The 17365-nt window shown below is 45.8% G+C and overlaps 1 protein-coding gene across 3 annotated transcripts in view; it reads right to left on the bottom strand.

Annotated features, from left to right (window-relative positions):
* The window catches only part of anapc1 (anaphase promoting complex subunit 1), a 132238-nt gene that overhangs the window by 52072 nt on the left and 62801 nt on the right, over positions 1-17365 (bottom strand). For 2 of the 3 annotated variants that reach the window (XM_078398895.1, XM_078398894.1), the window contains 7 exons: positions 12202-12342; positions 9717-9777; positions 8668-8855; positions 6838-6912; positions 4255-4520; positions 2071-2162; positions 676-824 (listed from right to left, as the gene is read on the bottom strand). In XM_078398895.1, coding sequence (XP_078255021.1) covers positions 676-824; positions 2071-2162; positions 4255-4520; positions 6838-6912; positions 8668-8855; positions 9717-9777; positions 12202-12342 — 972 coding nt within the window. The remainder of the gene's footprint in view (positions 1-675; positions 825-2070; positions 2163-4254; positions 4521-6837; positions 6913-8667; positions 8856-9716; positions 9778-12201; positions 12343-17365) is intronic. The other variant, XM_078398896.1, reaches the window with a different exon arrangement.

Below are 17365 nucleotides of genomic sequence, written 5' to 3'. Positions count from 1 at the left end.
ATCCAATCTCTCTATACCACTGCAATGCTTCATTCCAGGCACCATCCAGGAGAATTTCTTCTGCACCCTTTCCACAACTACCATATCCTTCCTGCAATGTGGCAGGCAAAACTGCACAGATACTCCAAGTGCAGCCTGAACTATCTTTTATCCAGCTGCAACATGACATCCCAAGTCTTATATTCCAAAACAAGCATACTGACGCCCACAGCTGTCTCAACTAGCCTGTCCCATTGAATGCCAATGAGACTTTTACCTGGAGTAGTTTAGTGATACACCACGGAAACAGGCCCTTCAGCCCACCGAGTCAGCGCCGATCATCAATCCCCATACGCCAACCAGCACTATCCGACACACAAGGGAGAATTTTTATCAAAGCCAATTAACCTAGAAACCTGCACATCTTTGAAGTGTGGGAGGAAACCGGAGCACCCAAAGAAAACCCACGCGGTCACAGGGAGAACGTACAAACTCCGTACAGTCAGCACCCGTAGTCAGGATCGTACCCAGGTCTCTGGCGCTGTGAGGCAGCAACTCTACCACTGCGCCACCGTGCCTCTCCTCGACAACTACCATCTGCCTCCTAACACCAGATCAATTTTCAAAACAAAACAGATCCTGTTTTCCATTCGAAAACACAGAGCAACCTAGGGGTATGCTAAAAAGGCATCTTACCTGCACTACTAACTTTGTTCTTTCACAGATGCCAGGCAGGTATGGAAAAGGAGACATAACGTCACCATTCAGACAAGAACATAGCCAGTGATAGATGCTCGGAGGCTCCACTGTGAGGAAAGGCGGCTGGTTCATGAGTCTCAATTGCGCTACATTAAAGAAACAACAGCTTTAAATTTCATCGGCTTTGTAATAAGGTTAAGATTAATACATTTTTAGCTTGGTTCAGAGATGCGGCACAGAGAGCCTGAAATAGGCCACGGGATTTTTCTCTGCCCGGCGGGGGCTTCAATGTCGGGAGCCACGACCGCCTCGGATCGCGGGGCTGGGGTTGGCCCGCTGCGGACCTTTCAAAGTCCGGCCGGGCGGGCCTGGAACGTGGCAACTTTAACAGCCTGACCGCGGGAGAAGACGGCAGGGGAAGAGAAAAGACATTCTGGCCTTCCATCACAGTGAGGAGGTGACTGGAGGAGACTCACTGTGATGGATGTTTATTTTTTTGATTTGTGTTGGTTTGTGGTTGTGTGTGTAATCGCTTATTTTATTGCTCTTATTGTTGGACTGTGGGTAACGGATTCTCGTCCAAAAGACTTGTTTTTTTTGGATGACAATAAAGGTAATTCTGATTCTGATTCAGATTCTGAAACAGGCCCTTCGGACCACCGAGTCTGTGGCGACCAGCAATCACCCGTACACTAGTTCTATACCACACACACGGTGTGGGGCAGCACGGTGGCACAGCGGAAGAGTTGCTGCCTTACAGCGCCAGAGACCTGGGTTCGATCCTGACTAGGAGTGCTGTGTGTACGGAGTGCACCTATTGTCTATTGTCTATTGTCTATTGAGTTTGTACGTTCTCCCCGTAACCTACGTGGGTTTTCTCCAAGATCTTTGGTTTCTCCCACACTCCAAAGACATACAGGTTTGTAGGTTAATTGGTTTGGTGTAAAATGTAAATAGTCCTCAGTGTGTGTAGGATCGGGTTAATGTGCGGGAATCGCTGGACGGTGCGGACTCGGTGGGCCGAAGGGCCTGCTTCCGAGCTGTATCCCTAAACTAAACTAAACTAGGGACAATTTACAGAAGCTAATTAACGCGCACGTCTTTTGAATGTGAGAGGAAACTGGAGCACGGGGAGAACATGCAAATTACGTACAGACAGCACCTGTAGTCAGAACTGAACCCGGGTCTCGGGTGCTGTGAGGCATCAACTCTACCACAGAGCTACTGTGCCACCCGCCTTTTCTTTCACATTCATCTTCTTCCGGCAACAGAGGAATGAAGAGAATTCAAATTCTCTCTTTAGATTTGCATTGTGATCACCGTCATTTGCACCAATGACCCATTGTATAAAGGCGTTGCATGATCAGGTGCTAAATGTGAAATCGCTCCTACCTTGATCAATTTTACAGCTTTGCTTTAGGTTTTTCACCAGTAAAGGGTAGTCTCGCCAATAGGAATCCATGTAGGCATCCAGTTTCAAATCCCTGATGGAGAAAATAAGCCAATGTTTAAATATCCTGTCAATGGCTTTTAAAGAGTGCAGTACCCCTCCTGTAAAGAGGACAGTGTTACTTTAATTTGTGAGGGGGGAAAGATTTAATAGGACCCCGAGTAGTAATTTTTTTTTACACAAAGGTGGTGGAAAAAAAAGGTGGTGTGGACATGGAACGAGCTGCTGGAGGAGGTAGTTCAGGCAGATACTATTGTAATGTTTAAGAGAATTTTTTTAGAGAGAGGGTGGTGAATCTGTGGAATTCTTTGCCACAGAAGGCTGTCGAGGCCAGGTCAATGGATGTTTTTATGCCAGAGATGGATTCTTGATTAGCATGGGTGTCAGGGGTTATGGGGAGAAGGCAGGAGAATGGAATTAGGAGGGAGAGATAAACCAGCCATGATTGAATGGCAGAGTAGACTATATGGGCCAAATGGCCCAATTCTGCTCCTATCACTTATGACCTTATGATGTTCATAATGATAGTTTAAGGTGTGTTAGGATGAGTAATGATACTTCACCATTTTCTCGAGAAATTAGTTCATTTTTCTGCTGTTCTGCGGGGGTAGTTAAAAATTGATCTGATTTTAGGCAAACCTGATCTCAGCTTAAGACTATTTGTGGCAGAAATAAAATATTTTTTGACAGTAAGACTTGCATGTTATAATTGTGCTGATTACTAATTTTATTGTAGGGAACTATGCCCGACCATACTGAGGATCTAACCAGTGGGATCCTGGAGCAAAGGAAAATGAAGCTTGTGGAAGGTGCAACAAGATGCCAATGATTTGCAAAACAGGTGACACAGGTTAACTAGTATGGAAACAGAACACCAGGGAGGTCATTTTAAACAACTGAGAATGTACAGAAACAGGTCATAGATTCTAACCAACGATTGATCATTTGATAAAAGGTATCAAGAAGATTTCCAAACAGAGAACATTGATTGTGCCTGACCCGCTGAGTTACTCCAGCTTTTTGTGTCTATCTTCGGTTTAAACCAGCATCTGCAGTTCCTTCCGACAAAGAACATTGATTACTGCAATAGGATATTTCCAGTGAGTAAACAAAGAGGTATCAAATTGGCCTTCTACAATTTTAAATATTTTGTGCCTCTTATTATATATATTCCAACGGACAAACCTACCCTGTTCAGGACTACATTCCAACCTACCCTGTTCAGGGCTAAAGTGAAGTTTTGGTGTAGCTACTGTTCATTACTGGTGACAAGAGTGAGCTTGGGAGCTAGATTTGGTGAGTGTGTGTGTGTATATCAATGTACAAAGCTCATACAGGAATGTGTTTAGGTATGGCGATACTCTACTGGACTGCTTAGAAGAAACGAATTTCACTGTGTGTTTGGCATATGTGACAGTAAAAGCACTATTGAACCATTGGAATGATGCACAATCGATGTTTCCCCTGGCAGGGATGTCTAGAACAAAGGCCAGATGGCCAGAGGCCCGGGTTCGATCATGACCAAGGGTGCTGTCTGTACAAAGTTTGTACGTTCTCCCTGTGACCGTGTGGGTTTCCTCACACATCCCAAAAATGTGTTCTATTCTGATGCTGTGCCCTCTAGTCCTAGACTCTCCCACTAGTGGAAACATCCACTACACATCCACTATTCAGGTATTTCATTATTCAGTAAATTTCAATAATGGCCCCCCTCATCCTTCTAAACTCGAGCAAGTACAGGCCCAGTGCCGTCAGTGCCGAATTATTAGTTTTCTGCTCACAACCACAGCTTACATTTTCTCCACAACTAGTGCGGCACAGTGGTGCAGCAGTAGAGTTGCTGCCTTTCAGCGCCAGAGACCCAGGTTTGATCCTGACCACGGTGATGTCTGCACTGAGTTTGTACGTTCTCCCAGTGGGGTTTTTCCGGGTGCTCCCATTTCTTCCCAGGTTTGTAGGTTAATTGGCTTTGGTAAAAATTGTAAATTGTCCCTAGTGCGTGGGATAGTGCTTGTAGTGTACAGGATGATCGCTGGTCGGCCTGTTTCCGCGCAGTATCTCTGAAGTCTAAAGTAAAAGTAAAGTCGTTGAATATAAGTGCCTTCTTCGAAGGGGTACTTTGTTACCTGGCCAGCTGGTGTAAGAGAACAACAAGTGCACGTGCTCCTTCCCGCATCAGGTTGTCCAGCTTCAGCTCCTCGTAGATCAAGTGTAGCACAAACAAAATGGCAGGGATGTGGCCGAAAAGGAGAGTCGATGAGTCCAGACCAAGGTTGGGGAAAGTCTCTTCCTTGGGACGCAACACCTTCAGGGGATCTAAATGCAGAGCTCCGGCCAGAAGGTGAGACTCAAAATTACGATGATAGTCACACGTCAGGAGGTACTCCCAATCCTGAAAGTAAGATGACGTTGTGTAAATCAGAGGGAACTGCAAATTCATTACCCAGAGGTACAAATGACAAAACAATTCAACTTAAGCCCCATGTACTTACAAATGGTTATTTGGCTTCAAACCATCGGGCAAGAGGTACAGAAGTGTGAAAACGCATGCTTCCAGATTCAGGGAACAGTTTCTTCCCAGCTGTTATCAGGCAACTGAACCATCCTATCACCAACGTGAAAGTGGTCCTGACCTCCCATCGACCTCTTGGAAGACCCTCGGACTTTACTGGACTTTATATTGCACTAACGTTATACCCTATATCCTGTATCTGTACACTGTGAATGGCTTGATTGTAATCATGTACAGTCTTTTCACTCACTGGATAGCATGCAACAAAAAAGCTTTTCACTGCACGTCGGTATACATGACAATAAATCTAAATTAAACTATATAAACTTTAGTTTACAATAAGTTAAATAAACTAAATTAAACAAATGACAAAACAATTCTGCTTAAGCCCTGATGATAACACGGCAATTCGGCATCAAGTGATCATTTGAGTAGATCTTATACATAATGTCAAAGAATAATACAGCATGAGACCCACTGAGTGCATACCGACCATCAAGCACCCATTTAGTAATTCTGTACTCACCCCATTTTTTAAAATCCAGGGTATGTTCTCATCAACTCTCCCTAGACTCCGCCACCTATCTGCACACTAGCGGTAATTCATAGTGGCCAAGTAACTTATCAGAACTCGGGAATGTAATTACTTTTACTCCCGACTATATGACAGAGTGACTTTTGAACACTGTGTTAAATGGACTGTTTCAGGGACAGAATATTCACTGACATGTTTCAATCTCTGACTCTCCAAAGCAGTTTCAATGCACCTCATCTTATTGGTTCTCTGATCACAACCACAGGATACATTCTCTCCACCACTAGGGTGGCGCAGTGGTAGAGTTGCTGCCTTAAAGCGCCAGAGACCCTTCCATATCTCTCTGTCTCCCTCTCCCCTGACGCTCAGCCTGAAGAAGAGTCTCGACCCGAAACGTCATCCATTCCTTCTATCCAGAGATGCTGCCTGTCCAGCTGTGTTACTCCAGCATTTTGTGTCTATCTTCTGTATTTTAAAAACATTTTTAGAGTCTTAAAGGACAAGGCATCGAAGGATATGATCCAAATATGGGTAAATGGGTCGGCAAAGGGGTAGTGTGGTCACCTTTTGGAGTAAAGGGCCCATTTCTGTTCTGTTAAACTCTGTGACACTCTACTCCCCTTTCACCCTTTCATCCCTCCTCTATCCCCTCCTCCCCGCCCCCTTCTACCCATATCCCCCCCGTCAGTTTTACATTTCATTCCTCCACTTCCTTCTTATCGGACACCTTTCTGTCTCCATTTCACCACCAGCACTTTGTCACTTTCTCCAGCCATTTGCCAATCACCCCATTTCTCTCTTTACCAGCATTCTCTCTCCCCTACTTCACCAGTGTCTGAAGAATGGTCCTGAAATTTAGTCTGTCCATTTCCCTTCAAGGATGTTGCCTGATCCGCTGAGTTCTTCCAGCAATTTGTTTATTGCTCAAGATTCCAGCGTCTGCGGTCTCTAAAGTGGAGAGTGATAGATGGGCTCTTGACTAGTAGAGGGTGATCAATCTGTGGAATTCATTGCCACAAACGGCTGTGGAGGTCGTCAGTGGGTATTTTTAAAGCGGAGATTGATGGGTTTTTAGATTTTTTAGATTTAGATACAGCGCGGAAACAGGCCCTTCGGCCCACCGAGTCCGCGCCGCCCAGCGATCCCCGCACATTAACACTACCCTATACACACTAGGGACAATTTTTAATTATTTTTTTTTACATTAACCCAGTCAATTAACCTACAAACCTGTACATCTTTAGAGTGTGGGAGGAAACCGAAGATCTCGGAGAAAACCCACGCAGGTCACGGGGAGAACGTACAAACTCCATACAGACGGCGCCCGTAGTCAGGATCACACCTGAGTCTCCGGCGCTGCATTCGCTGTAAGGCAGCAACTCTACCGCTGTGCCACCGTGCCGCATTGATTAGTAAGGGCATCAAAGGTAATGGGGAGAAGCCAGGAGAGTGGGGTTGAGAGGGAAATATAGATCTGTCATTGAATGGTGGAATAGACTCGATGGGCCGCGTGGCCTAATTCTGCTTCTGTCTTATGGATTGCAATATATTGGACTCATCCGGTGCAACCAATACAATGCAGTGAAACGTCCTCACCCGACAGAAAAACAATAGCTTCCAGATTGATTCCTGTTAAAATGTTTTGCAGAACAATTTCCTTACCTCATCTGAGCCAACTTCCGAAGGCCTGGCTTTTTTGGCAGCAATTACAGGCGACAGTGAGCCTTCTAAATCAAGCTGTGAATAAACAGACACGTTAACCCTCACACTTTAATTAAATTGCAATTGCTTTAGATTAAATTGTGGCAGTCACTGTTTTAATAAAGTGCTCAGCACTTCGAAATATTTCAATTGCTTGCTTTGTTGACAGATACAGGATAGAAACAGGCCCTTCGGCCCACCAAGTCCACACCAGCCATTGATCACTTGTTCACACTAGTTCTATGTTTCTCATTCACTCCCTACACACGAGGGGCAGTTCACAGAGGGCCAATTAACCTGCAAATCTGCATGTCTTTGGGGTGTAGGAGGAAATTGGAGCACCCGGAGGAAACTCATGTGGTCTCAGGGCGAATGTGCAAACTCCACACTGATAGCACCCGAAGTCAGGATCGAACCCGACATGCAGAGTCTTTTTCCAAAGTTAGGGGACTGAAGAAAAAGAGGGCATAGGTTTATGGTCAGAGGGAAAGATTTAATGGAAACCTGAAGGTGGTGGGATATGGAAAGCACTGCTAGATGAAGTAGGTGAGACATTTGGAAAGGTTTAAAGGTTTAAAGGATTATGAAAGATAGACACAAAATGCTGGAGTAACTCAGGCAGGCAGCATCTCTGGAGAGAAGGAATGGGTGACATTTCGGGTCGAGACCCTGCTTCAGACTGGTTTTAGGGGAGAGGGAGATACATAGATAAGGAAGTCTAAGTTGTGAAAACAGGACAAAGGGAATGGAGATCATGGAAAATGAAGAATAGATCATTGTTAGCTGGGAGAAGGTAACAACAAAGCAAACACAGATAAAATGTAGTCGGAGACAGTAAGACTGGTCGGAGAACTGGGAAGGGGGAGGGGATGGAGAGAGAGGGAAGGCAAGGGCTATGTGAAGTTAGAGAAGTCAATGTTCATACCCCTGGAGTGTAAGCTACCCAAGCGAAATATGAGGCTAGATGAGCAAAATAAAAGGATTATGGGCCAGGTGCGGGTAAATGGGTCGATCTTCATTGTGGTTCCATTTTCAGCATGAACGGGTTGGGCTGAAGGGCCAGTTTCCCTGCTGTATGACTGTATTTTGACAAAGAGATTCCATCAGGGATGCTCATGCAATGCTATTCAACATTGTCTCCTTACATTTTGAGAATAATAAGTTCTCTCACAATCAGAAATAAAGGCCATGAATTCAAAATTTCCATTTTGCAATATATTCAGTGCAGAGCAGGAGCAGCCTAGAAAGACAGAATGTTCTCCTTTAATAATACATAATGGTTCACAGTGTCTGAAAATCCTTTGTAATGAACTTTTAAACCATGTTTTGAGGCAAAATAAATTCTAGGAGCAGAATTAGGCCATTCGGTCCGTCGGCCTTCTATGGCAATGAGTCCCACAGATTCACCACCCTCTGACTAAAGAAATGTTTTTTCCTTCAAAAGAACTATCAGTCCAGATTCCCCAATCATGTTATGCTTCTAAACAAATCTGCTGCATCTTGGAATCCTTTTATAAAATCTTTCTGTAACTGTGACAATATCCATCATCAGTGGATATTTTTAAGGTGGAGATTGATAAGTTCTTTATTAGCAAGGGTGTTAAGGGTTACAGCGAAAAGGCAGGTCAATGGGGTTGAGAGTGATAGATCAGCCATGATTGACTGGCGGAGAAGACTCGATGGGCCGAATGGCCTAATTCTGCTCCTCCAACTTTTGAACTGATAAACCACATATTATTAAACTTCTGCTCTTTCTGAAATCCACGCAAGGTACTTGGAAGGAGTATTTACATTACGTGTCCATGTAAGTCTGTCTGTGCTGTATCCCATCATGTTCATGAGGCAGGTCACAAACAGGTTCCACTCTGAATGATAGTTGGGTCCTCCGGGAGCATTGTAGGTGTTGTACCACTTAATCAAAACCTGCACCGCAACCTCTTTTGGGAGGATGTACTTTATTGCTTGCAAGCATTTCTTCACTGTTAGAAATTGAACAAAAACAATGCATTTGGTGACAATGCCCAAGTCCACACTTAGTTCATCACACATAAAAACAGAAAAGGATAAAGATAGACACAAAATGCTGGAGTAACTCAGCGGGTCAGTCAGGCAGCATCCCAGGAGAAAAGGAATAGTTAATGTTTCGGGTCGAGACCCTTCTTCAGACTGAGAGTCAGGAGAAAGGGAAACGAGAGATATGGGCGTGATATAGAGAGATATAGAACAAATTAATGAGAGATATGCAAAAAAGAAACAATGGTCAAGGAAACGGTCCATTGTTGGCTGTGTGGAAGGTGTGGGGAGTTATACAAACAATTAAACTCACCAAGACCACGGCGAAACTAGTACAAAGACTAGGGTGGGGAGAGAGAGGGGACGCAAGGGTTACTTGAAGTTAGAGAAAGACAAAGTGCTGGAGTAACTTAGCAGGCCACGCAGCATCCCTGGAGAACACAGATAGGCGACGTTTCGGGTCAGGACTTTTCCTCAAACTCAAGAAGGTTTTGCGCCTGAAGAAAGGTTCTGACCCTGAAACGTCACTTATCCATGTCCTCCAGAGATGGTCCTGAACCGCTGAGTTACTCCAGCACTTTTTTTATTACCAAACCTTTCTTCAGACTGATTATGGTTGGGGGGATTCCGACCCAAAATGTCGCCTATCCAGGTTCTCCAGAGACATTTCTTGACCCACTGAGTTACTCCAGCACATTCTCTCTTTTTTTTTTGTTGTAAATCGGCACCTGCAGTTCCTCTTGCCTCCATTTACAATAACGGACCATCTGTATTTTGCACTTTCCATTTAAACACTTTGAAGAATATCAAGATTTTCTTGCACTTACCCAGTTGAGAATTTGTTATTTCAGGCATTGAGATCCTAATTAAATTGCCATTACTCATTTCCTGAAGAAAAAGAAAACAAAATACTTGCCGTCATTGAGTGAAGATGTACAGGCAAGGCTCAACTTAGAAAAACAACTTATTTCACTGCCTGTTTAAGCTCCCTAAGAAATGGCTGCCATGTTACATGTCTCAATGGGCAACATTCTTACAGCTGGATCAGAGACTCTGTTCATGAAGGTTGTTACCACAGTCCAGTGTCAGAGTTTTACATCAGAAACAGGTCCTTTGCCCCAACTCGTCCATGACAACTCTGTCAGCTATTTGAGTTAGTCACAATTGCCTGTGTTTGATCCACATCCTTCTCAAATTTGATTAGTTTAATTTAATTTAGATTAGAGATACAGCGTGGAAACAGGCCCTTCAGCCCACCAAGTCCACGCCGACCAACAATCACCTGGACACTAATCTATCCTACACACTTGGGAGCATTTTACAGAAGCAAATTAACCTACAAACCTGCACGTCTTTGAAATGTGGGAGGAAACCGGTGCACCCGGAGAAAACCTGCGCGTTCACAGGGAGGACGAACAAACTCCATACACAAACTGAATAAGAGCCCTCCACAACCACCCTCTGGCTCATTCCACTAAGCTAGGTTTGTATCCAATTGTGTAAGAATTGTGTCTGACGAAGGGTCTCGACCCGAAACGTCACCCATTCCTTCTTTCCAGAGAGGCTGCCTGTCCCGCTGTTACTCCAGCATTTTATGTCTACCTATGTGTCCAATTGGCCAGCTCTCCCTGGATCCCATGTCATCTAACCTTACAGACTAGCCTACTGTGAAGCTTCTTGTTAAAGGGCTTGCTACAGTTGACAATGTCCACCACCCTGTCCTTGTCAATCCTCTTTGGCACCTCTTCATAAAACTCAAGCAAATGCATTAGACATGATTTCTCGCACACAAATCATGCTGTCTATCGTTTATTATTCCTTGCCTTTCCAAATAGTGGGAGATCCTGTCCCTTGGAATCCGATCTAGTAACTTTCTTTTTTTTAACTTTTACAGATCCAGCGTGGAAGCAGGCCCTTCTCCCCACCGAGTACGCACCCACCAGTGATCTTTGTCTTTGCACGTCTTTGCAGTGTGGGAGGAAACCGGAGCAGCCGGAGAAATCCACAGGGAGAACGTACAAACTCCAAACAGACAGCACCCGAGGTCAGGATCGAACCCGGTCTCTGACGCGGTTAGGCAGCAACTTTAACTTTGCGCCACCGTGCCACCCAGTCCCCTTCTCCAGTGCGGTTTATCTCATATCCACATCTCAATATAACCTTTCGTAAAATACAGCGTGTTTCAAAAAAGGTCTTTCTCAGCTGTGAACTGCTTTGGGATGTCCACTGGGCATGAAGTGTGTGCAAGTCTTCCTTTCAACGTCTTTAAAAAAAATTTAAAAATTTATACCGGACGTGTGACCTTTATGCAAATAATTCACTCCTTCCCAATCATTTGCGAAACAGGGGGGGACCTCATTGAAACTTACCGAATAGTGAAAGGCCTGGATAGAGTGGATGTGGAGAGGATGTTTCCACTAGTGGGAGAGTCTAGGACCAGAGGCCACAGCTTCAGGATAAAAGGACGTACCTTCAGAAAGGAGCTGAGGAGGAATTTCTTTAGTTAGTGGTTGGTGAATCTGGAATTCATTGCGATAGATGGCTGTGGAGGCCAAGTCATTGAGGGTTTTTAAAGTGGAGATTTACAGATTCTTGATCAGTAAACAGGAATCAAGAGTTACGGGGAGACGTCAGGAGAATGGGAAAGATAGATCAACCATGATCGAATGGCGGAGTAGACTCAATGGGCAGAATGACCTATGAAATTATGAACACTGCACCAATGTGAAACAGTGCAGTTCTGAGTTGATAAGGACTAATATTCCTGCTCTTATAAGAACATACTAAGCAGAGCCTATAGAATTCAGAAACTTTGCAGACAAGACAGGAATTCCAGATGGTAAGGATTCCAACAAGCAAGTTGGGGCGGCACATACAAAACATAGAAAATAGGTGCAGGTGTAGGCCATTCGGCCCTTCGAGCCTGCACCGCCATTCAATATGATCATGGCTGATCATCCAGCTCAGTAGCCTGTATAGAAGCATAGCACAGTGGCGCAGCTGTAGAGTTATTGCCTTACACCACCAGAGACCCAGGTTCGATCTTGACCACGGGTGCTGTTTGTACCGTGTTTGTACGTTCTCCCCGCCTGGGTTTTCTCCGGGTGCTCCGGTTTCCTTCCACAATCCAAAGACGTGAAAGTTTGTAGCTTAATTGGCTTCAGTGAAATTGTACAATTGTCCCTAGTGTCCGTAGGATGGTGTTAGTGTGCGGGAATCTCTGGTCAGCGCGGACTCGGTGGGCCGAAGGGCCCGTTTCCGCGCTGTATCCCATTAAACTGAAAATTAAGCAAGTCTGCAGCAGAAACCTACCAAGGTAACTCGGTTTTGGACAGGATCCCGAAGAGAGTGAATGTACGTTCCCGTCTGATGGAAGGTGCAATCATCCATGTAGGTCGAGTCATGAATCTTAGTGGAATCACTCAGCTCTGGAACTGGAGAGGGCCACACGTTCTTGAAACAAAAAACAAAAAACGATAAGGATTTGCATTCAAAATATCGCAGAGACCGGAAATTTGAAATAAAATCAGAAATATGCTGACAAATAAATCTCAGCAGGTCAAGCCGTATTTGTGATGAGGGAAACAGAGTACACATCTCAGTTGAAAAACCTCATCAGAATATCCGATCACTGGACTTAATGATCCCGGGGATGAGTGGGTTATCATATAATGAGCGTTTGACGGCACTGGGCCTGTACCCGATGGAGTTTAGAAGAATGAGTGAGGACCTCATTGAAACTTACCGAATAGTGAAAGGTCTGGATGGAGTGCATTTAGATTTTACTTTAGACTTTAGAGATACAGCGCAGTATCAGACCCTGGGGTACTACCGAGTCTGTGCCGGCCAGCGATCACCCCGCACACTGACCTGCACAGACGAGGAACAATTTTACAACTTACCAAAGCCAATTAACCTACAAGCCTGACCTTCTTTGGAAAGTGGGAGGAGACCGGAGCACCCGGAGAAAACCCACGCGGTCACAGAGAGAACAATGTGGGAGGAGACCGGAGCACCCGGAGAAAACCCACGCGGTCACAGAGAGAACGTTCAAACTCAGTACAGACATCACTGTGGTCAGGATCGAACCTGGGTCTCTGGCGCTGTGAGGCTGCAACTCTACTGCTGCACCACTGTGTCATCCAAGAGGTGGGGAAAATGTAAGCTGTGGTTGTGAGCAGAAAACTAATAATTCGGCACTGATAGCACTGGGCCTGTACTTGCTGGAGTGTGGAGGGATGAGGGGGGCCTCATTGAAATTTACCCAATAATGAAAGGCCTGAATAGTGGATGTGTAGTGGATGTTTCCACTAGTGGGAGAGTCTCGGACTAGAGGGCACATCATCAGAATAAAGCTATGTACCTTTACAAAGGAGATGAGGAAGAATTTCTTTAGTCAGAGAGTGGTGAATATGTGGATTTCTTTGCCACAGACAGCGGTGGAGGCCAAGTAATTTTGTGTTTTTAAAGCGATGATTGGCAGATTCTTGATTAGTAAAGGTTATGGGAAGAAGGCAGGAGAATGGGGTTGAGAGGGTAAGATGGATCAGCCTTGATCGAATGGCGGAGTATACTCGGATGGCCGGATTCTGGTCCTTTGACTTGTGAACATGAACTGAAATATTAGCACTTTCTCCAAAGAATGTTGCCTGACCCACTAAACACTGCCAGCATTTTCTGTTTTTACACCAGGTGCCAAAAGTTATAAAGTAACTATTACACAAAAGGTTTTTGTATAGACTTTTTATCCACGAGCACTAATAAATAAATTTGATATCATCCATTAAGAGGAACAATCACAATATAAATTGGGAGCTCTTGACTCGCTGAGTTACTCTAGCATTTCGTGTCTAACTTCTGTGTAAACCAGCATCTGCAGTTCCATCCTACATAAATTGGGAGTTTTGGCTGCATATGGGACTATGCAAATACTATCTCTATGTAATAGAGTTATAAGCTTTTTCTCGAAAATATTGCTGTTAGGTAAGACTCTAAAGCCAAGCAAAGGCTCGCTAGCAGTCTGTTCGTCTTTTTTCCTTTTTTTTTTGTTGTATGTCGGTGTTGGGATGGTTTTTGTTTTTTTTTGGTTGTGTATGTGTGGGGGGTGGTGGTGTGGGTGGTGTGGGTGGGGGGGTGGTGGGGGGGTGGGGGAAACCTTTCTCTTTTAGGTCTCTTCCTCACGGCGCGGGGTGCGGCTCGGCCGCGGGGCGTAACATCGCCCGGTGCGGCTCGGCCGCTGGACTTAACATCTCCCGGTGCAGCTCGGCCGCGGGACTTAATAGTGCCCGGTGCGGCTCGGCCGCGGGACTTTTCATCGCCCGGTGCGGCTCGGCCGCGGGACTTTACATCGCTGGTGCGGCTCGGCCGCTGGACTTAACAGTGCCCGGTGCGGCTCGGCCGCGGGGCCTAACATCGCCCGGTGCGGCTCGGCCTCGGGACTTAACATTGCCGGTGCGGCTTGGCCGCGGGACTTTTCATCGCTGGTGCGGCTCGGCTGCGGGACTTAACATCGCCCGGTGCGGCTCGGCCGCGGGGCTTTATATCGCTGATGCAGCTCGGCCGCGGGACTGTTCATCGCTGGTGCGGCTCGGCCGCTGGACTTAACATCGCCCGGTGCGGCTCGGCCGCGGGGCCTTCCATCGCCCGGTGCGGCTCGGCTGTGGGACTTAGCTGCGCAAGGCTCGGTCGCGGGGCCTTCCATCGCCCGGCTCGGCCGCGAGACGTTTCAGCGCCCGGTGCGACTCGGCCGCGGAGACTTCCACCCCCTTGCGGGGACTGTGCGGGTCGGTCGGGGATGAGCTGTCTGTCCGTGGGCGTGGGGAAGAGAGTGGAAGTTTTGTTGCCTCCATCACAGTGAGGGGGTGTTTGGAGTCACTGTGATGGACGTTTGTGTTGGGGTTATGTGTCTCGTGTTCTTTTTTGTGTGACTGCTATGTAGTTTCGTTCGGTACCTTGGTACCGAATGACAAATAAAGCTCTGTTGAACTGTTGAACTGAGGATGCTGCTTTATACCAAAGATAGATGCAAAATGCTGGAGCAATTCAGCAGGACAGACAGCATCTCTGGAGAGAAGGAATGGGTGATGGGTTGAGACCCATCTTCAGACTGAGAGTCAGGGAAGCGGGAGACATAGAAATATGGACGGATAAGTTGTAAAGATGCTAAATTGGGGCAAGGCCAACTTGGAGTGTATTAGACAAGAACTTGCTCAAGTAGATAGTTGTAGGTTGATGAAAAAGTAATGTCAGGAAAGTGGGATGGTTCTAATGGTATGCTGACAAGAGTTCAGGACATGCATGTCACTATTAGAATGAAGGGCAAGGCAGGCAAATGTAGGGAAGCATGGATGATGGGGAAATTGAGGCATTGGTCAAGATTAAGGAGGCATGAGACAGGTATAGGCAGCTGGGATCAAGTGTATTCCTGGAGGAATTCTGGGAACTAAGGAGTAAACTAAAAAAGGAAATCAGTAGGGCAATAAGGGGATGAGATAGCTCTAGCAGATAGCATTAAGGACAATCCCAAGAGGTTTTGTAAGCACATAAAGGGAAAAATGGCAACCAGAAAGAGAGTGGGATCCCTGAGGAATCAAAGCGGTCACCTCTGCATGGAGCCGCAGGAAATGGGCACGGTCCTCAATGAATATGTCTCATCTGTTTTTACCGAGAAGAAAGAGGATGGGGGAATCTTGGGGTCGTCACTAGAAGTGTCTTGAGAACAGTCAGTATTATGGTCGCAGATGTGCTGAAGGTCCTGGCGCATATGAAGATAGATAAATCTCCTGATCAGATATATCCAAGGACACAGTGGAAAGCTAGTGAAGAAATTGCAGGAGATTTATGTCATTGTTAAATAAAGGCGAGGTGCCAGAAGACTGGAAGGAGGCAAATGTTGTTCCTCTATTCATGAAGGACTGCAGGGAAAAGGCTGGGAACTATGGGCCGCTGAGCTTAACATCTGCGGTCGGAAAGTTACCAGAGAGTATTCTGTGCCCGAGCCAGCTGCCTACCCCTTTTCCGGGGTTACGTCCGCGCCCAGGTGGTGTTGGAGAGGGACTGTGCGCTGTCCACGGGCACCCTGGGGGATTTCCGGGACCACTGGGCACCGCGGGGGATTGGATGCATCCTGGATAGGGATTGTATAGTTGTATAATAGTTTATTTTGGTATATTTGTTTGTATTGTATTCTGGTGGTGGGTTCTGTTTTGTTTTATTGTATTGTAAATATTGTTTTTAAATAATTGAATACATTTTTTGATAATAAAAAAAAGAGAGTATTCTGAGGAATAGGATATACATGCACTTAGATGGACAAGGGTTGATTAGAGATAGTCGACATGGTTTTGTACTTGGTAGGTCGAGTCTCACGAATCTGATTGAGTTTTTTGAACATGTGACCAAAAGGTCGATGAGGGCAGAGCTGTAGATGTACGCATGGATTTCAGTAAGGCATTTGACAAAGTTCCGCATTGGTAGGCTGGTTAGATCCCATGGGATCCAAGGAGAGATAGCTGAATGGATAGAAAATTGGCTACATGGAAAGAAGCAGATGGTGATGGTGAAAGGTTGCTTTTCGTCATGGTGGCCTGTGACTACTGGTGTGCCTCAGGGTTCGGTGCTGGCCCCATTGCTGTTCATCATCTATATCAATGATTTGGATGAGAACGTACATGGCATGGTTAGCAAGTTTGCAGGTCCGCTGCGGACCTTTCACCGTCCGGCGCGGCCTGGAACGTGGCAACTACAACTGCCTGACATTCTGGCCTTCCATCACAGTGAGGAGGGGACTGGAGGAGACTCGCTGTGATGGATGTTTCTTTTCTTTTTTTTTTTGTGTTAGTTTGTGGTTGTGTAATTGCTTATTTTATTGCTCTTACTGTTGGACTGTGGGTGACGAAATCCCGTCCAAAAGACTTGTTTTTTGGATGACAAATAAAGGTAATTCTGATTCTGATTCTGATTTCTGATTCTGAATTCTGAATTCTGATTCTGGCACAAAAGTGGGTGGGGATGTGGATAGTGAAGATGATTGTCAAGAATTGCAGCAGGGTCTTGATCGGTGGGGCAGGTGGCCTGAGGAACAGTTGATGGAATTTAATACAGAGAAATGTGAAGTGTTGCATTTTGGGAACACGAACATGGGCAGAACCTACACGGTGAACAGTGGGGCTCTTGGGAGTGTTGTAGAACAGAGGGATCTAGGAGTACAGGTACATAGTTTGTTGAAAGTGACATCGCAGATAGATAGGGTGATCAAAAAGGCTTTTGGCACATCGGCATTCATCAGTCAGAGCATCGAGTATAGAAGTTGGAACAACATGTTGCAGTTGTACAAGACGTTGGTGAGGCCGGATTTAGAGCATTGCATTCAGTGTTGGGCACCATATTACAGGAAAGACGTTGTCAAACTGTAATGGATGCAGAGCAGATTTACAAGGATGTTGCCAGGACTCGAGGGCTGAGCTGCAGGGAGAGG

This window comes from Rhinoraja longicauda, chromosome 5, assembly GCF_053455715.1.
Source record: "Rhinoraja longicauda isolate Sanriku21f chromosome 5, sRhiLon1.1, whole genome shotgun sequence".
In the NCBI taxonomy this organism is placed as follows: domain Eukaryota; kingdom Metazoa; phylum Chordata; class Chondrichthyes; order Rajiformes; family Arhynchobatidae; genus Rhinoraja; species Rhinoraja longicauda.
The sequence above is the reverse complement of the archived record's forward strand: the minus strand, read 5'-3'. Positions and strand labels throughout refer to the sequence as shown.